The 20,553-nt window shown below is 45.3% G+C and overlaps 1 protein-coding gene across 2 annotated transcripts; it reads left to right on the forward strand.

The window, feature by feature from the left end:
* The first annotated feature begins 15 nt into the window (after positions 1-15).
* sec24b (SEC24 homolog B, COPII coat complex component) lies at positions 16-16,603 on the forward strand. Of its 2 annotated transcripts, XM_020502501.2 has the most exons (24): positions 17-315; positions 1,057-1,713; positions 1,854-2,003; positions 2,661-2,780; positions 4,612-4,695; positions 4,871-5,034; positions 5,850-6,034; positions 6,322-6,424; positions 7,220-7,346; positions 7,447-7,556; positions 7,774-7,886; positions 8,689-8,807; positions 9,149-9,204; positions 9,460-9,666; positions 9,787-9,910; positions 10,069-10,227; positions 10,869-11,042; positions 11,230-11,340; positions 11,427-11,602; positions 11,755-11,892; positions 12,044-12,148; positions 12,670-12,762; positions 13,301-13,404; positions 15,613-16,603. In XM_020502501.2, the coding sequence occupies exons 1-24, from the start codon at positions 270-272 to the stop codon at positions 15,725-15,727; spliced, it is 3,540 nt and encodes a 1,179-aa protein (XP_020358090.1). In that variant the 5' UTR covers positions 17-269; the 3' UTR covers positions 15,728-16,603. The 2 variants fall into 2 exon arrangements, with proteins under 2 accessions (XP_020358091.1, XP_020358090.1); XM_020502502.2 differs by lacking the exon at positions 2,661-2,780 and having other exon boundaries at positions 16-315.
* Positions 16,604-20,553: the final 3,950 nt, after the last annotated feature.

The following is a 20,553-nucleotide window of genomic DNA, read 5'->3' on the forward strand; positions in this document are numbered from 1 at the left end:
AAATTCAACACTTGATCCAGCTCTTGCTCTTCTGCCTACTGACAGGTGGCGCCGTTATGCCATCTCTAGTCGCATAGAAACGGCAGCTTCACATAAGTGGATGAACCTCGTCTCTGCTCGACAGCCATCGGAGTAGGGGACACAAAATCCTCAGCCAACAACTAGCTAGCAAATGGGAATATTGCCCTGGTGACAACCTTTCATGTGTTTTTGTCACCCTGTGCATTCGTGACCAAGAGACGGACCTGAAAACCCCTGTCGGTTACAGCATGAACTCTACGCCTAATGGTGGAGCAGCACCCCCCTATCAGAATGGTAAAACGGGCCGTGGAGATACGGCCGCTAGCTAAACTAGCAAGTGCCAGTGGTTGAAATAGCTAATGGCTGTGTGAAAGTGTGTTGCTTGGCTACATATTGCGTCTGGTAATTAGCTTAGATAACTAACTTACGTTAGCTATAGCGTTATTAGCTAGTAAAAACGGAACAATTGTCCTTTTGTTATTAACTAGCAGTAACGTTAGCTAGAAACAGCTAGCGAACCGTTAGCCATCTACTGTACTGTTGCTAGCTAACGTTAAAGAGAAAGCTAAACTTTCTAGCGAACATCCATTCAAGCTTGCCACTAGCCAGCTAGCTAGTTGGCAAGCTATATTGAACAACCACACCACTAAAGTATTTGTAGTAATATTGGTTATGTTCACAAATGGATGTTGCCAGCAATTATCTAACGCAGCCAGGGTCCATGGAGGGGAGGAACCTTTAGGCTAGCTAGGGTATTGACATCTCATTACTGGTAGGACAATACACCGGCAGCTAGTTAGCAAAATTATGTTACTGTTGGTTTGAATAAGTCAGTAACTGCTTAGCTGACATTGACAGTTTTGACCGCTTCTATAGAATATTTAGTAATGTAGGTAATACTTTTGATAATGGTAGATTGATTACACATTGATGATCAAAAATCCATCAACAATATGTAAATTGTTCCGCAAACTCCTTTAACAAAATTCTAACATGAATCCTGGTTTTGCTAACCTCAACTGTTATTCTCCACAGGTCCAGTAGGACAGACCTACCCATCCACATATCCTCCGGGGTACTATGGAGCAGGGCCTCAACAGCAGGGCTACCCAACCATTTCTGGACACTGTGCCCCTGCCCTCAACAAATTTCCCATTACGAACAATGACCACAGTGCTTACTACCACCACAACAGCCACCAGCAGCCTATTGCTGCACCTACCCCCTCTGCATACAGAGTAACTCAAGGCTCCCATCCTCCCTCTCAGCCCTATGTCACCCTTCCCACCTCAGTTGCCCCTCCAAACCCCCAACAGGCACCTCCATTCCAACAACCATCCCCCTACGCACCGCATGGGGCCTACCATGGACAGCAGCAGTACCTCCCCTCCCAAGCGCTAATCTATCCCCAGCAGCTTAACTTGGTGTCAGCGACCCCCAGCAGCCAAGGCACTCCCATGTACCCCATTGTCTCGTACCCCTCTGCACCAGGAAGCAGCCAATATGGCACTTTGCGTTCCTCCCAGGCTCCCACCGGCCCAGGAGCCATTTCCAACCTGATAGGCGCTCCCCTCCACCAGTATCCTCCAGGAAATGGCACCAGTCACCCAGCATCTACTGCAGCGGTTCCCTCTGGGCATAGCATGGCTCCACCCGGCCAACCAGCCACAGTCAATGGCCAGGGTAATGCAGGTACAGTCGACTCTGCACTGTTGTGATTGTCTGTACATAATCGATTTTGAGACACTTGTCAATCCCCTTTTCTTTTTAATTTATGTGATTGACAATATTTGATATACTTGCCTCTGCCTTAATTGTCGCCTTCTCCCCAGTCCAAGCCCCAGTCCTCCAGCACTATGACCAAAGCCACCAGGCAGCCATGGCACATGACCACTACGGAGTCACACACAACACCGGGGGTGCTGACAGAGATAGACCACCTTCAGAAACCCCTTTCACTTCCTCCCCGGGGCATCAGCAAGGTAAATGGAGAGAGAAGAGAGGCTTTTCAACTTTTGAATTAGCCTCCATATCTCTACAGTAACTCTATAAGTCTTCAATGGCATGCCCATGTCTGCCATTTTAATGCAAGTTTAAGAGGATCCTGCCAAGGGTATGACATTCATGGAATTCTGGATGATGGTAAATGACCGCGGTCTCCGTAAAATCCATTTGTATTTATTTTTTTACAGTTATGACGGTTACTTAATTTTCATGACGGTCTTCATCCATAACCGTCAGTTATACGGTAATTTTGCCTGCCCTAGTTCCTGCATTTTTACAATTGTGTGGTTATCCGTCCTCACCCTGAGGACCTTCATTCAATGATTGATGAAGGGATCTGTATTTCATCTTTCAAACTCACTTCTTGTAGGCTTAGTCTAACTAAGTGAATTTAATAGGTCCTTTATCTCCTTTTTGTTCTTGTCCTGTCTCGCTTTCTGTTTTCTCTTCTCCGTAGATACAATCCTACCATGATTTGTTTTTGTCTCAATTTGGTACAAGCTAGTCACCAACATTCCCACCACACAGACACAGATTTTCTAAATTGACAGTCCTCTGGCTCCGTCCTCGCCCCCTCCTCCCCTCCACATAGTTGACGGTTGTTCTGTTTTGTACCCTCTCCCACCCCTCTACAGGCATGCACTACGGATATGTAGCCAATAGTGGCGCTAGCTCTGCCAACGCCTCCACCAACGCTGCCCCCTTGTCATCCAGCTCCGATGAGGATGTTGATGAGGAGGAGGATGAGGAAGCAGGTCTGCTTATAGCTTTTATTCCCATCCCTGCCCGTCCGCCTGCCCCTCATCCCAACCCAACTCCAATAACCACCCAACCAACCCGACCCCCACATCAACCCACTTACTTTCCTTTCAACCCCAGGCACTTTGCATTCATACTCATGTCTCAAAGCCACCTCTGCCCATCTCTAGCAGCTTGCCTGCCCCCCACTTGCAGATCCATCTCTCTCTGCTGCCCATCTGATGCATTCTGACGCGTCCACGCATTCAACATCTACACCATATCTTCTCCCAACATTATCACAGTGTTCCCAATAGATATTTGTTTCTAGTGATGTGAGCTCGTTGTAACTAAAATCACTGAAGCATGGCAATCAGAATGGTGTGGAGCATCTGATCAGTTATCCTAACTTCATCACAGAGGTTAAGCCTCATTCGAACCATCGGTTCAAATAATGTGAGTACGGTGTAGTGTTTGAGAGTAAATGATCTGTTTTAGAATCTGTTTAGTCTTCTTGAAATTCAGGCTATGCACTCGTTCTTGTCCTTTCCAATCATGTCCTCAGTTTTCCTCTCACCCACTAACCATTTGGGAATGTCTGTCTGCATTTCAATTACAGGAAGGGGTCTAACTGGTCACTGAATAAAAACCTTCTAATTGCTTCCCATTGGAATATCCAAATTGTATCCTCCTGAAAAACAATAGATTTTTGCATGATTGGTTTTGCATTTAGATAAACGGATGTTTAGAGCAGACATAATTGAACACAATTTTCAATAGACCTGGGCCAGTCAATAGCCTCCAGTTGGTTTGGAACCTGAAATCTTAGCAATTTCAATAGTTATGCTATCCTGATAATTATATTATTCATACTACATTTCACATATCAGAGTACACGCCGTGTTTCAATGAGAAGGTGTTGATGAATGTCCTAGAGGCGCTGGTGGGTCCTCACCCTTGGATAGTGTGTTATTGTCTAGAGGTTAACCGCTTTTTATATATATATAGCACGTCCCCTGTTACCACGGGCCAACAGGCTCTCTGCCGCTCACTGGTCTCCAATGGGAAAAGGGTAGAGGCTGAGGCAAGTCAGCTCTAGCAGCTAGCACTCCTTAGCACCTTGGTTCAGTTAAGTGTGCTATGCCTTAACTCTTTCTCCTCTGCCCTTGCTCTCCAAACGCCTTCGGATGTCATTTTCATGCCGTTTTTTTTTGTGCCACTGATGTTTCTCTTGTTTTTTTTTCTCAAGTGGTTTCTTATCATTCTCTGTACATTTGGCCAATCATCATTCAGCCGCTCTCCATTTTTGGTCATTATGATATGTCTAATTAGCTGAATTCCGATGTGTTAGGAGGGCTTGTCAGTCATAGTACATGTTTCCCCAGGCCCAGGTTCTTTAATATCTAGAGCACTTAATCCACTGGGGTGGCAGGCAGATTTAGCTGCCTGTGATAATTGGAGCTCATCCAATGAGGCAGCGCTATCTTGGTTCACTGTCACAGCCCTCCGTTTTGCCCAATTGGATTAAACGACTCTTTCAGAGCTTCCAGTGCGTGGGTGTGGGTGGCGAGACCTAAAATGCCTTCTCTCAGAGATCTGGAAGGGAAGGCTGGATGTGTACAGCCTAGAGGGATGATGATAACTACTGCCTGTCTGTCTATGGCTTCACCTATTTTTCCTATTTCATCAGCATCACGTTCCCCCTTCCCTGCTTACACACACCTAACATGTCCACCTTTCATGTGTCATTTTTCTCCCGCCTGCATGTGCACTGTATTCAACTTTTAACATTAGAGAGCAGCTCCTCAAATGTTTTTCTCTTCCTTCCCCCACCATCCCCACTCTCAGGTGGTGATAGTTCCTCAACTACCACTGGCAGTGCGTCCCCGGTGCCCAACAGCTACGACTCCCTGGAAGGCGGCAGCTACCCAGGTACATACTGTACTCGGCTCTTAAAAATCCAACGCCACGTTGAGGCATTTGACACAATTGAACGATTCTGCTGCCACATTTCTCTCCGTTCAACCACAACCCCAAAATGCACTAAGTGGGCAGGCAGTCATCAATTTGGTACCTTCAACCCTAATGTTTGTCACTCTATTTCTAGAGTCCTCCATTCCCCCCTCCGCCGACATGACCAAACAAGCCCCGCCCTTTGGCTATGGCTACCCCAGCATGCAGCCAGCTTATCAGCAGAGGCCGTCCCCCAGGACAGACTCCTCCCCCTCACACGGCAGGTACAACCAAACTGGCTACCAGCATTTGTCACAGGTAAGATGTTCTGGTACAACTCACCTGGTTGTGTATGACTAAAAGATCATATATATTCTAAATAAACTGGGTGGTTCAAGCCCTGAATGCTGATTGGCTGACAGTGTTGGTATATTTAACCAATAAGGTACGAGGGGGTGTGGTATATGGCCAATATACCACGGCTAAGGGCTGTTATTATGCACGAAGAAGCCCGGAGTGCCTGGATACAGCCTTTAGTCGTGGTATATTGGCCATATTCCACAAACCCCAGAGGTGCCTTATTGCTATTATAAACTGGTTACCAACGTATTTATAGCAGTAAAAATAAATGTTTTGTCATACCCATGATATACGGCTTTCAGCCAATCAGAGTTCAGGGCTCGAACCACCCAGTTTATAATAGACCGTACACCACAGGAATGACAAAACATTTATTTTTACTGCTCTAAGTACATTGCTAGCCAGTTTTATAATGGCAGTAAGGCACCTCGGGGGTTTGTGGTGTTGCCAATATACCACGGCTAAGGGCTGTATCCAGGCCCTCCTCATTGCGTTGTGCATAAGAACTGCCCTTAGCCGTGCTATATTTGCCATATACCACACCCCCTCGGGCCTTATTGTGTCATTTTAATATGGTCCCTCATGAAATACATGAAAAGGAGTTGGCCTACTAAGACACTGCATGTCAATCCATTTCTCAGTGGGCATATTAGTGTTGTGGATATCAGTTCCTTTCTATCATGTTCATCTCTGCCCCATACCTGACCCTTGTGGTAATGATCTACCTGTCCCTAGTGACTGTTTGACTAACTGCCTCCTGTTTGTCCATGCAGCCCTTCCCTAACATGTCCCAGCTGTCTGCGGCCCTGGGGGGGCTGAGCGGTGTGCCAGAGCTGGAGGTGGAGGCGCTGCGGCCCGTCAACCTGCTGCAGGAGAGGAACCTTCTGCCCCACCGGCCCTTGGATGCCCCCGAACCCAACCTCAACGCTGACCTCAAGAAGGCCAACTGCAGCCCGGAGTAAGGGCAGGGGAAGTTTGTGGGTTTGAGGATATGCTGGTATCTGGACACAACACTAACGGACAATATTCAGCGTAAACTGAAACACTAGGAATGACAAGTGCGATCCCAAGTTTATTTATAAGATCAAGCAAAACACATATTGGGAACGTTTGTTGATTTCAAATGTACTTCTCCTCTATCTCCACACTGCATTATTCCTCCATAGTCCCCGCTCACTCAATTGAACTTATTAGCTCATGCCTTTACAAAGCTGTGCTAAAAGCTCTTCTCTCTGGCCTCCACAGCACATTCAGGTGTACCCTGACCAACATCCCACAGACCCAGGCCCTGCTGAATAAAGCCCGGCTGCCCCTGGGCCTCCTCCTGCACCCCTTCAGAGACCTCGCAGTAAGAAGACACCCAGCCCTAATATATCCTGGGCCCTGTCCACAAACATCCCCTAGCCCCTAACTACTATGTGCTGGTGCAGATCTGAGAGGATTGGATAGGTGTAAGCGACTGACATTTCAGGAAGCTACCAACTTGGAAGTGCAATTGAATTGAAACGCTACATTGAACATAGCACAAATGTTTTGTTGTGGAATTGAGTGAATATCATAGAATAAGACACTTCAGTGGTTATTTATATTGACTGTGGCGTTCAATGCCCCTTAATAACACCCTGTCAATATGTCATAGGAAGTTGACCTGAGTTCAGAAACAGAAAAGCAGGAGGCAAGGCAGAATGAGCTGGAGGGTGAGGAGGTGCAGAAAGCCATTATTTTAGTTTCATTGACAGTGTCAGGTGCAAGGTGGTAAAAGTACAAAAAGCAGACTGTTGATATAAAGACTTGACAGAAAAGAGTCCTCTCCTATAGATTGCAGACGCAGGTTCGATCAGGTGTAGAATGTAAATAATTTAATGAGTAACAAACCACAAATCAACAGTCGTCTTCATCTTTGGGCTCCCGTGTGGCGCAGCGGTCTAAGGCAATGCATCTCAGTGCTAGAGGCGTCACTACAGTCCCTGGTTCGAATCCAGGCTGTATCACATACAGCCGTGATTGGGAACCCCATAGGGCGGCGCATAATTGGCCCAGCGTCGTCCCGGGTAGGCCATCATTGTAAAAGAATGTGTTCTTTAACTGACTTGCCTAGTTAAAAAATAAAGTAATCACAATCTCTCTTTCTCTCCATCCATAGCAACTCCCAGTGATCACGTCCAGCACCATAGTGCGATGTCGCTCCTGTCGTACCTACATTAACCCCTTCGTCTCCTTCCTGGACCAGAGGAGATGGAAATGCAGCCTCTGCTACAGGGTCAACGATGGTACGGATCCCTCTATTCAATATGTGTACTTAGGGCAGCACCGTCCAAAATGTGAGACGTTAAATAAATGACTTGAACGTGCATATTCTCCCCCTCACAGTTCCCGATGAGTTCATGTACAATCCCGTGACCCGCTCCTATGGAGAGCCCCACAAGAGGCCAGAGGTGCAGAACTCCACGGTGGAGTTCATAGCCTCTTCAGATTACATGGTGAGTGATTTAAAAAACAATAATAATAATAATTTTGAGATCAGTGTTCATTCATCCAGAAACAGTTTGCCCACAATCCTCTAGAGGGCAGGTCTCCATCAGATTCATCCAGTCACCAATGGCAAGGCACTGTGCTTTCCAATATCAGACTGTCAGTCTGCAGATGTGAACTGGTTGAATGTTTTGAGTAAAGCATGTGTATGGGTGTTGTCCCCAGCTGCGGCCCCCTCAGCCTGCAGTGTACCTGTTTGTGCTGGATGTGTCTCACAACGCGGTGGATGCAGGCTACCTGGACGTCTTCTGTCAGACCTTACTGGAGAACCTGGACAAGTGAGTAGCTTCGCACCTGGATTCATGTGTTCAATATGATCTGAGTTGCTTATAGCAGCACTGCCGTTGACTCCTGATAAATTCACTTAGATAACCGGTGCAGTAGCTATAGTTTTCCAGTCAGTTTATATGTATCTGACAAAGGCCTTTCCTGCTCACACCCCTACTATTAAGTAGTCAAGGCTCCATTTCAAAGAGAAATAAACAAATAAAAGCCATGGATCAAATGTGAAACAGGTCAAGCCCTACTATAAAAGTCATACTAGTATTGGCTGGCTTGCAAGTGCCTAAGAACTGGAGGCATATAAAAGTAAATGGTGATCGCTCTGTTGCTTTCTGTTTTAGTAGTTAAGTCCGTCAACATTCATACACATGGTGAGCAATAAGATTTGGTCAAATCCGAATTGAATCGGACAGTTCCTTAGGGAGCAAACCATTTTGAAGTGTATCTACTTGAACTCTTGCCAGAAGAAAAGAGAAACATGAAATACTTTAGCAGGACTGTCCTTCCTGTTTTTCTCAGGAAATTATCCTGTTCTTTGTTGCAACTATACAAAACTAGCTTTGACGAAGGTTCACTGCTGGTTCCGATGTCTGGAAAATCTCAGTCACGTCAACTTGAACTCCATAATCTCACATTCTGACGTGAAAAAGAGTTCACCAGAACCCCACGCTCACATACATCTGGTATCTCTCAAACCAGAGAGTTATTCTGCCATTTTCTTGACCTGTTCCGTTGTACAGTACTGTTACATGCCGCGGCCAGGCTAACTCTCCGGGGGGTGTCTGTTCTGTGTCTCAGGATGCCGGGGGACACGCGTACCCGAGTGGGCTTCATCACCTTCAACAGCACCATCCACTTCTACAACCTCCACGAGAGTCTCTCGCAGCCCCAGATGCTGGTGGTCTCCGACATCGACGGTGTGTGTTCTGTGTGTGTGTGTTTCAGTCAGCTCTCCTCCTTTAGGTCCACTGCCTAAAAATCTCCAGCCTGGGTGCCAGTCAGTTTGTGCTCAAGCCAACATGTCGTTGGCTTACTAAAAAGCAAACAGCTCTTGGCAAGGCAACGGTGTTGTTGACTGCAGACTGACTACACCCTCCTCTCCCTCAAACTATATGTCACTTATCCACTAATGGTAAATATAATGTGTACTGTAGAGATGTAATGACTTGTCCTTCTGCTGGTGAATAAAGTCATTCAACTTCTTTGTGAGCTCGACGGACCTGCAGTAAATGATTCAGTCTTTGTTCTGTTCTTGTAGATATCTTCATTCCAACCCACGACAGTCTACTGGTGAACCTGAAGGAAAGCAGAGCGGTAAAGGTTTTTCTTTGACTGAGAATGTGTGGAACTATTTGTGTTTACCAGTGTCATCACAGGCTTTTTATTATTTTATTTATTTATTTTTTATGACTGGAGGGTGAGAGTCTTTGTGTGTTTCTGACCATGTATGGTTGCTTTAGTGTGATAGTCAGTTTGTTTTCTGATGCTGGTGTGTGTGTGCATCTTTAGTCATTTTGACTGTTCTCTCTCTCTCTGATCTCTCATTTTCTCTCCCACTCCCCCTCCCAGCTGGTGAGGGTCCTGTTGACCTCCCTACCTGGCATGTTTAGCCAGACCAGGGAGACCCACAGTGCCCTGGGCCCGGCACTGCAAGCTGCCTACAAGCTCATGTCCTCCACAGGGGGCCGCGTCTCCGTGTTCCAGACCCAGCTACCCACGCTGGGCGCCGGCCTGCTGCAGTCCCGGGAGGACCCTAACCAGAGGTCCAGCACCAAGGTATGAGTGCTGAGTCGCACACACAGGCATGACACACACACACACGGTCAGACCATATGGCTCTGTAATGTAAGGTTCCAGTTGTCTAAGAAGTCTGTTCTGCATGTCATGTTGTGACAGGGGGTCCAACACCTGGGCCCAGCCACAGACTTCTACAAGAAGCTGGCCCTGGACTGTTCTGGTCAGCAGATAGGAGTGGACCTCTTCCTCCTCAGCTCCCAGTACTCTGACCTGGCCTCACTAGGTAAGACGTGATCGTCCAATCCTTAGATTATATAATAGACAGGTTACTGTTTAGGAAAGTGCTGAAAGTTGAGAAAGAGACCGGCGTCTTAAAGAGAATTTCTATCCTCCTTTCTTTCTTTCCTTCCTTCTTCCCCCCCGCCCCTCTCGGATGGCCAGCGTGTGTGTCTAAATACTCAGCGGGTAGTATCTTCTACTACCCCTCGTTGCACCATGTTCACAACCCGGCCCAGCTGGACAAGTTCCAGAAAGATCTGGAGCGCTACCTCACCAGGAAGATCGGCTTCGAAGCTGTCATGAGGATACGCTGCACCAAAGGTAGGTTTATTTTGTTAGTTTGTTTCTTCAAATGGTTATGATTTTGCAAGGGTAAGCTACTCCTAGATATTTAGTTTTGTATTGTCTGAGTAGTTTTTAAAATCTTTTTCTGAAAGGTACTGTTGTCACTCCACAAATTTTGTTCATATTTTTTCACGTGTTTTTCCTCCCCAATTTCATCATATCCAATTGTCCCATCGCTGCAACTCCCGTACAGACTCGTGAGAGACAAAGGTCGAGAGCTATGCGTCCTTCCGAAACACGACCCCTGCAAAGCCACACTGCTTGCTTAATCCGGAAGCCAGCCGCACCAATGTGTCGGAGGAAATGCCATACAACTGGCGACCAAAGTCGGCGTGCATTGCATCCGGCCCGCTACAAGGAGTCGCTAGAGCGCGATAGGACATGGACATCCCGGCGGAACCCTCCCCTAACCCGGGCTACGCCTCATGGGTCTCCCAGTTGCGGCCGGCTGCGACACAGCCTGCGATCGAACCCGGGTCTGTAGTGACGCCTCTAGTACTGCGATGCTATGCCTTAGAGAACTGCGCCACTCGGGAGGCCAAACAGTACACATTTCTTGACAATTTCTAGATCGATTTAGCGGTCATCATTACTATGTATGTCTCCTTGGTAAACAGGCTTGTCCATCCACACATTCCATGGGAACTTCTTTGTGCGCTCAACGGACCTGCTGTCCCTGGCCAATGTCAACCCAGACTCGGGCTTCGCTGTGCAGATGTCTATAGAGGAGAGCATGGCCGACACCTCACTGGCCTGCTTCCAGGCTGCGCTGCTGTACACCTCCAGCAAAGGTGAACACCATCTCACCTTTTCATTCATTGTGGAAATATTTGGAGAAGTCAGTGCTGACTTTTACTTAAATAATGAATAATTAGTCCCAGTTCTAGTACAAGAGTTGTTATTTTAATATCATCTAACAAAGACAAATTAATCTACCCTCATCTCTACTCCTATCCCCCCCTCCCTCCGTCCTCCTAGGGAAGAGGAGGATCAGGGTCCATACTCTGTGTCTGCCAGTGGTCAGCCAGCTGAGTGATGTATATGCCGGGGCTGACGTTCAGGCCATCACCTGCCTCCTAGCCAACATGGGTGAGTGTATTTATACGCACGCTGCATTTGTTCATGAGATCCGATTTTTGTTGTTGTGTATATTCATACATTTACATTTTGAACAGCCATTGACCGGTCGATATCGTCAAGCCTGTCGGACGCCCGGGATGCCCTGGTGAATGCGGTGGTGGACTCCCTGAGTGCGTACAAGAACACAGTCTCGAATCTGCAGCAGTCTGGCCTCATCGCCCCCGCAGCCCTTTGTCTCTTCCCCCTCTACGTGCTAGCATTACTCAAACAGGTCTGTCTGAACAACACACACACAGAGCCGCCGTATGTCTCCGTCACTAGTCAGAAGCCGTTTAAAGCTGTCAATGCTATCCCTTCTCATTAATCTGTGCTCCCTCCTCTCCTCCTCTTTCCCCTTCCTCCTCCTTCCTCTCCACCTAACAGAAAGCACTGCGCACAGGGACCAGCACAAAGCTGGACGAGCGCGTCTTCGCCATGTGCGAGTTCAAGAGCCAGCCGCTGCAGCAGATCATGCGCACAGTCCACCCTGACCTCTACCGCCTGGACACCATTTCAGACGAGGTGAGAGGTCAACACTGCCCGCTCTGCTTTGAACAACTGATTCATCTCTCCAGCGTTCCACTGGTTCCTAGCTGGACACGTTGGTTTTGTTTTACCTGGTGGGTCACAAGTATACTGAAACGTAGACTGCTTTACCCTTTTCTGTCCACAGGGGGCACTCCACCTGAACGACTGCATAGTGCCCCAGCCCCATCTGCTGCACCTTACGGCTGAGAAGCTGACCAGAGAAGGGGCTTTCCTCATGGACTGTGGCAGTGTAAGTCCTGCTATGCTCTGTCAATTGACCGAAGTTCCTGAAAAAATGAACCTCGTCTCTGTTTGAGGACTTTTTAGCAATGAACTCCTCCATCCGTTCCTCCATGATGATAACCGATCTGACAGGGTTGACTAGGTGAAGGCAATATTGCAGCGTTGCAATTCTTGACACACTTAAACCGGTGCGCCCTGGCACCTACTACCAAACCCAAAGGCACTTAAATATTTTGTCTTGCCCATTCACCATCTGAATGGCACACACAATCCAAGGCAATTATTTTGAACCTGTCTCCTTTGTCTACACTGATTTTAAAGTGGATTTAACAAGTGACATAAATAAGGGATCCTAGCTTTCACCTGGTCAGTCTGTGTTATGGAATAAGCAGGTGTCCATAATGGTTTTCACACTCGGTGTAGATCAGGGTTTACCTCAAGGAAGGGAATGGAGGAAAGATTAATGTATTTAAAGAAGTATCCTTGTTACTGTCCCTTCATTGACTTCCTCTCTGTTCTCTTCTCCAGGTGTTTTACTTGTGGATTGGTAAATGCTGTAATGATATGTTCATTCGAGACGTGCTGGGCTGCCCAAACCATGCTTCAATACCCCCTAACATGGTTAGTGGGGCACTAACATTCATTAGACACAATGTGACACATTTATTGCTGTGTATAACTGTGCTGTGTCCAGCTGGTGCTTCACAATTAAATAGTACTGTACTTTAGTCAGTTCAGCCAGAGAGTGATTTCCATTTTAGTAGGTTTGTTTATTTGGTTCTACTTTTTTTGACAAAAGGCCCGTGGCTACCTAAATAATGTAATACCACACAACGTGGGTGTGTTACAACCCAAACACAGGCCGAGTAGCAATTGTCGAGGTTTTGTTTGCGTTTCTGATTCCCTCTTTCGGGAGAAGACCAACACATCCCTAAACCACAGGCATGCCTCACAATCGGAACCACACGTACATATTTCACTAAATCACAAACACTTCAGACGTGTGGAGATCTGGGATTGAAACCAACCACTAGTTATCTTTAGTTTTTTCACACACACACACACACACACACACACACACACAGTGTAGACTGTCTTGAGTAGTAAAAACAAAGCTGTGGGTCTTGTTTTTTTCTTCTTTGTCTCTTATGAATACCAGACCCAAATTCCTGAGCTGGAAACCCCTCTGTCTGAACGACTGCGCGCACTCCTCGCCTGGCTACAGGACTCGCGAACCTTCAGCTCAACACTTCACGTCCTGAAGTAAGTCAAGGACCCCGGGTCTGATGCATTGACGCGTGTGTGTTTGTTGCTAGTGAGTGTCTGGGTCCATGTCGTGTAGGAAGCCATCGGTGACCACATAGTGAGTGTACAAAACGTTAGGAACACCTTCCTAGTATTGAGTTGTAACCCCCTTTTCAAACTAGTGCGCCTGGCACTTAATTATTTTGCTTGACCTTCTATATGGCACATATACAGTCGTGGCCAAAAGTTTTGAGAATGAGACAAATATTAATTTTCACAACGTTTGCTGCTTCAGAGTCTTTAGATATTTTTGTCAGATGTTACTATGGGATACTCAAGTATAATTACAAGCATTTCATAAGTGTCATGCTTTTATTGACAATTACATGAAGTTGATGCAAAGAGTCAATATTTGCAGTGTTGACCCTTCTTTTTCAAGACCTCTGCAATCCGCCCTGGCATGCTGTCAATCAACTTCTGGGCCACATCCTGACTGATGGCAGCCCATTCTTGCATAATCAATGCTTGGAGTTTGTCAGAATTTGTGGGGTCTTGTTTGTACACCCGCCTCTTGAGGATTGACCACAAGTTCTCAATGGGATTAAGGTCTGGGGAGATTCCTGGCCATGGACTCAAAATATTGATGTTTTGTTCCCTGACCCACTTAGTTATCACTTTTGCCTTATGGCAAGGTGCTCCATCATGCTGGAAAAGGCATTGTTCATCGTCAAACTGTTCCTGGATGATTGGGAGAAGTTGCTCTCGGAGGATGTGTTGGTACCATTCTTTATTCATGGCTGTGTTCTTAGGCAAAATTGTGAGTGAGCCCACTCCCTTGGCTGGGAAGCAACCCCACACATGAATGGTCTCAGGATGCTTCATTGTTGGCATGACACAGGACTGATGGTAGAGCTCACCTTGTCTTTGACAAGCTTTTTTCTGGATGCCCCAAACAATCGGAAAGGGGATTCATCAGAGAAAATCAATTTATCCCAGTCCTCAGCAGTCCAATCCCTGTACCTTTTGCAGAATATCAGTCTGTCCCTGATGGGTTTTCCTGTAGAGAAGTGGCTTCTTTGCTGCCTTTCTTGACACCAGGCCATCTTCCAAAAGTCTTCGCCTCACTGTGCATGCAGATGCACTCACACCTGCCTGCTGCCATTCCTGAGCAAGCTCTGTACTGGTGGTGCCCCGATCCCACAGCTGAATCAACTTTAGGAGACGGTCCTTGCTGGACTTTCTTGGGTGCCCTGAAGCCTTCACAACAACCGCTCTCCTGGAAGTTCTTGATGAGCCGATAAATGGTTAATTTAGGTGCAATCTTACTGGCAGCAATATCCTTGCCTGTGAAGCCCTTTTTGTGCAAAGCAATGATGACGGCATGTGTTTCCTTGCAGGTAACCATGGTTGACAGAGGAAGAACAATGATTCCAAGCACCCACCCTCCTTTTGAAGCTTCCAGTCTGTTATTCGAACTCAATCAGCATGGCAGAGTGATCTCCAGCCTTGACCTCGTCAACACTCACACCTGTGTTAACGAGAGAATCACTGACATGATGTCAGCTGGTCCTTTTGTGGCAGGGCTGAAATGCAGTGGAAATGTTTTTGGGGATTCAGTTAATTTGCATGGTGAAGAGGGACTTTGCAATTAATTGCAATTCATCTGATCACTCTTCATAACATTCTGAAGTATATGCAAATTGTCATTCTCAAAACATTTGGCCACGACTGTACACAATCCATGTCTCAAGGCTTACAAAATATTTAACTTGTCTTCTCCCCTTAATCTACACTGATTTGAAGTGGATTTAACAAGTGAAATAAGTAAGGGATCATAGCTTTCTCCTTGATTCACCTGGTCACTCTGTCATGGAACGATCAGGTGTTCTTACGTCATGCTGGTGCATTGTTGCACTATAAGCTATAAAAACCGTGTCACACGCTATGTGTAAACTCCCAGTAATTTGTACATAGTGTGCGACTCTTTGTTTTTACAGCTTACAGTTTATTCACCTTTAGTCAGTACCTCTACAGTGCTGTGAGGATCTGTTTGCTACAAATGTCTACAGGCCAGAGGACAATTCTTCATAGCAAATGGACGTCTTACAAATTCAGAGGCCTTTTTTTTGAGTATCAAAGTAATTTTAATAGAATGTATATGTATTCGGACTATATGCGCTCCTTCTTATTTCACATGCTTATTCATTTCATTACTTCTCCCCGTAGGGATGATGCTTCAGCTAAGACCAGCTTTTTCCAGCACTTGGTAGAGGACAGGTCGGAATCGGCCTTCTCCTACTACGAGTTCCTGCTCCACATCCAGCAACAGATGACCAAGTAGAACACACAGAGTAGAAGGCCCTTTGGGCCTTGTGTAGAAAAAACAGTGAACGTGGCACATGGTAAACAGGAAGTTCCCTCAGACTTACCGTAGAGGGGACAACACAACCAACCCAACCCCACCCACCCTAGTGGTCCGGTCTACCACGGCCCATGACCCGGGGGAGGCAGGTGGAAGGACCAGAAAGAAAATCAAAAATCAGAGTGACAAAGTGAAGATGACTTCTAGAGTTGAAGTGAAGTAATAGGCCGTTGGACTCACAGATCAAGTGGTGTGCTCTGAACGGGCTGCTTCTTCATCCAGCTCGCTCCCTTTAACCTTTCCCCTATCGTCTCTCAGCCGCTGTCGTAGCTCCACGTAGCATCTCCAAGGGAAAGCCAAAGATGCTACTTCCTCATCTGATTAAGTTGACCCTTCTCTGATACGCCTCCGCATGCTGTGGTATGATCCACATTTATTTTTTATTGCCATACATCCTCCACATCCTCCTCCCATTTCCTCCCTCTTATCTTCAAACACATTTGACAACATTTGACATAAGAGTACAGCATCCCCCCTCTTTGTTTTCCGTGTGTTCTGGAGCTACCTCTGTTACCATTGTGTTTGCTGCTGCTAGTCGGGTAATTGGCCACCCTCTGCTTAACAGGATGCTAGTCAACAGTGGTTGAATACCCCTCCTCTACACCTCGACTCCTCTCCCAGCTGTTCAAATCCTGTGTTGTCAGATGAAACTGAAACCTTTGTAAACTGCCGCCCTCTTGTTTTTTTGATCCGCTACCAGACGTTGCTATCCACTTTGTAACTATTGAAAATAATATTTTATGTGCGATAATTTATAATTTACCAGCTTATTAAATAAAATGAAACAGTATTTGACTTTATTTTTTTCCCCCTCATTCACATATTTTGCAGAGGGGTATACTAGAAAGCAGGATCAATGAGTTAGCCAGTTAACTTGTGGAAATATTCTGAAAATACTTTTCATTCTTTAGAAATATAAGCTTGAAATGGGCATGGTCTAATGACTCAGTAACCAAAAACACATCTAAGTTTATCTTTCTTAATGAACCAGAAAATCAAGTTATTTCTAGTTGTTTATCTGGCTATCTCATTAATCCTGTTTTGTAGAAAGCCCTTCAAGTGTTGCAGAATTTGTCTGCTACATTAGAGGTCGTTCATCAATGTTTCATTCATGGTTTGTAGCGAATATTTACAGTTGTATCATGTGACAGAAACTGTAGCTTTGGGGGACACAACTATGGTGAAGTGATTGGCAGGGACTTTGCAATTCTTTTGGATAAGTGAACTATCTTGGCTAAACACATCTACATTCCCTACTGATTTCTCTAAGATGCCTATCACAGGAAAATTAGAGGCATATTGCATTTTTTTTTGTTCAGAGGACTACTGAGAAAAGCCACAGTGGTTAAAAGAAATGGAATGGACTGTTTCCTTGATGGAAAGGTTAGGAATAGTACATATTTGACCACTTCGCTAATGACTATAAGGATTTGTATCTGTGCTGCATACTTTAAAAAGCACTTCTGTTACTAAGTTTCCTGCTTTATTTCGCCAGCTATGTATAATGTCTCACTCTCAGTAGTATAAAATGATCTAGGAATCCTTCAGCTTTATTCATGAAAAGGAAACCGTATTAACATCCATCCTTTTGTGTTCTCAGAAATTAGACCAATGTTTTTGGAAGACATTCTTACATTTTACTCACCATATGTCTCCTAGTAAACGTCTCATTTTCAAAGTTAGTCAACCTAGTCTTGGAAAATACACTAACTCAAAGGGGTGGGGGCATACCTCAGATGTACTAAAAAAGATAACATTGTAAATATACAAAGAAATTAACCGTCCTGCCTCCCTCGCAGACTCCTTGGTCCTTCCTGGTCCATTTGCAAACATCTCTGGTTCCTACGGGGTACAGTTATTTTAGCAAGCCATAACGTTATACTGTTCCTTTATCACCATCCAACTGGAAAGAATGTTTTTCTCCATTGCATCAAGTTTTTTTTCATTTACTTTTGAGACAAACCCCCAATGCCACAAATAATTTTACATAGAACATACAGTACTTGTTGCTTTTCACGCTTCAAAAAGTAATACGACCATTCAATTAGTGCACAAATGTTTTGTCACTGCAGGGTTCCAAGTATGCACGCACACACAGTCCTTGAAAAAGCACATCAAGTCTAATGGTATTTCCTTTGCTTTTTAACTGAACCTACTCAGTGAGGTGTCACAGCACAATTCATGAGCCCCTCACTAACAAACAAACTACTGCTGTGGGGCAGCAGGGTAGCCTAGTGGTTAGAGTGTTGGACTAGTAACCGGAAGGTTGCGAGTTCAAACCCCCGAGCTGACAAGGTACAAATCAAGGTACAAATCTTGTTCCTAGGCCGTCATTGAAAATAAGAATTTGTTCTTAACTGACTTGCCTGGTTAAATAAAGGTAAAATAAAAAATAAAATATATTTAAACACCATTTTGACTGGACGGCCCCCGGACACACCCACTTCAACACCCCCTTTCACTCACCACCACAGTACCTCAGATATTTTCATGGGGCATGATGTCACAGTTTCCCCATTCAGCCTTGCATCATGACTACATTTTCCCATCTTGATATCCAGAAAAGGGGTTTCTACAGTAACTTCATGCCCCTGTGGTGGCTATTACTGCAAACTTACACCTGATTTGAGACCACTGTTTAAATATATGCTTTTCTCCCTCCCTTCTTCCGCTTTGTCTCCTTAAAGCAAACTGAAGTTGTTACACACACAGGCCCCTTATCTCATGTGGTAAGAACTATCTACTAGTGATACGCTGCTTGTGGTTTTGAGCTGTAATCTTGGCTTCAACAAAAGGTATTTTCTGTGCTTGTCTTGTAAGCTTACAAGGGAGTATTGTTTGACAGGATAAACTGCAGATAGTAGTGGTTGTCAAAATAGAGAAAAAAGTATTCTTTGTAGTCCAGTGAAAAACTGCAGTTGAACCCCAGATAATATCAAATCAAATGTATTTATAAAGCCCTTCTTGCATCAGCTGATATCTCAAAGTGCTGTACAGAAACCCAGCCGAAAACCCCAAACAGCAAACATTGCAGGTGTAGAAGCACGTTGGCTAAGAAAAAAACCCCTAGAAAGGCCAAAACCTAGGAAGAAACCTAGAGATGAACCAGGCTATGAGGGGTGGCCAGTCCTCTTCTGGCTGTGCCGGGTAGATATCATAACAGAACATGACCAAGATGTTCATAAATGACCAGCATGGTTAAATTATAATAATCACTGTAGTTGTCGAGGTTGCAACAAGGGAAAATTAGGAGGCCTGCATCTTGTGACCGTAGCGTACGTATAGGTATGTACGACAGGACCAAATCGGAAAGATAGGTAGGAGCAAGCCCATTTAATGCTTTGTAGGTTAGCAATAAAACCTTGAAATCAGCCCTTGCTTTAACAGGAAGCCAGTGTAGGGAGGCTAGCACTGGAGAAATATGATCAAATTTTGGGGTTCTAGTCAGGATTCTAGCAGCCGTATTTAGCACTAACTGAAGTTTATTTAGTGCTTTATCTGGGTAGCCTGAAAGTAGTAGTCTAACCTAGAAGTAACAAAAGCATGGATACATTTTTCTGCATCATTTATGGACAGAAAGTTTCTGACTTTTGCAATGTTACGTAGATGGAAAAAAAGCTGTCCTTGAAACCGTCTTGATATGTTCGGCAAAAGAGAGATCGGGGTCCAGAGTAACGCCGAGGTCCTTCACAGTTTTATTTGAGACGACTGTACAACCGTCAAGATTAATTGTCAGATTCAACAGAAGATCTCTTTGTTTCTTGGGACCTAGAACAAGCATCTCTGTTTTGTCCGAGTTTAAAAGTAGAATGTTTGCAGCCATCCACTTCCTCATGTCTGAAACACAGGCTTCTAGCGAGGGCAATTTTGGGGCTTCACCATGTTTTGTTGAAATGTACAGCTGTGTGTCATCCGCATAGCAGTGAAAGTTAACATTATGTTTTTGATTGACATCCCCAAGAGGTAAAATATATAGTGGTCCTAAATGGAACCTTGAGGAACACCGAAATGTACAGTTGATTTGTCAGAGGACAAACCATTCACAGAGACAAACTGGTATCTTTCCGACAGATAAAATCTAAACCAGGCCAGAACTTGTCCGTGTAGACCAATTTGGGTTTCCAATCTCTCCAAAAGAATGTGGTGATCGATGGTATCAAAAGCAGCACTAAGGTCTAGGAGCACGAGGACAAATGCAGAGCCTTGGTATGACGCCATTAAAAGGTCATTTACCACCTTCACAAGTGCAGTCTCAGTGCTATGATGGGGTCTAAAACCAGACTGAAGCATTTCGTATGCATTGTCTTCAGGAAGTCAGTGAGTTGCTGCTCAACAGCTTTTTCAAATTTTTTTAGAGGAATGGAAGATTCGATATAGGCCGATTTTAGTTTTTTAAATATTTTCTGGGTCAAGGTTTGGCTTTTTCAAGAGAGGCTTTATTACTGCCCCTTTTAGTGAGTTTGGTACACATCCGGTGGATAGAGAGACGTTTATTATGTTCAACATAGGAGGGCCAAGCATAGAAGCAGCTCTTTCAGTAGTTTAGTTGGAATAGGGTCCAGTATGCAGCTTGAAGGTTTAGAGGCCATGATTATTTTCATCATTGTGTCAAGAGGTATAGTACTAAAACACTTGAGTGTCTCTCTTGATCCTAGGTCCTGGCAGAGTTGTGCAGACTCAGGACAACTGAGCTTTGGGGGAATACGCAGATTTAAAGAGGAGTCCGTAATTTGCTTTCTAATGAT

This window comes from Oncorhynchus kisutch, linkage group LG15 (assembly GCF_002021735.2).
Source record: "Oncorhynchus kisutch isolate 150728-3 linkage group LG15, Okis_V2, whole genome shotgun sequence".
In the NCBI taxonomy this organism is placed as follows: Eukaryota; Metazoa; Chordata; class Actinopteri; order Salmoniformes; family Salmonidae; genus Oncorhynchus; species Oncorhynchus kisutch.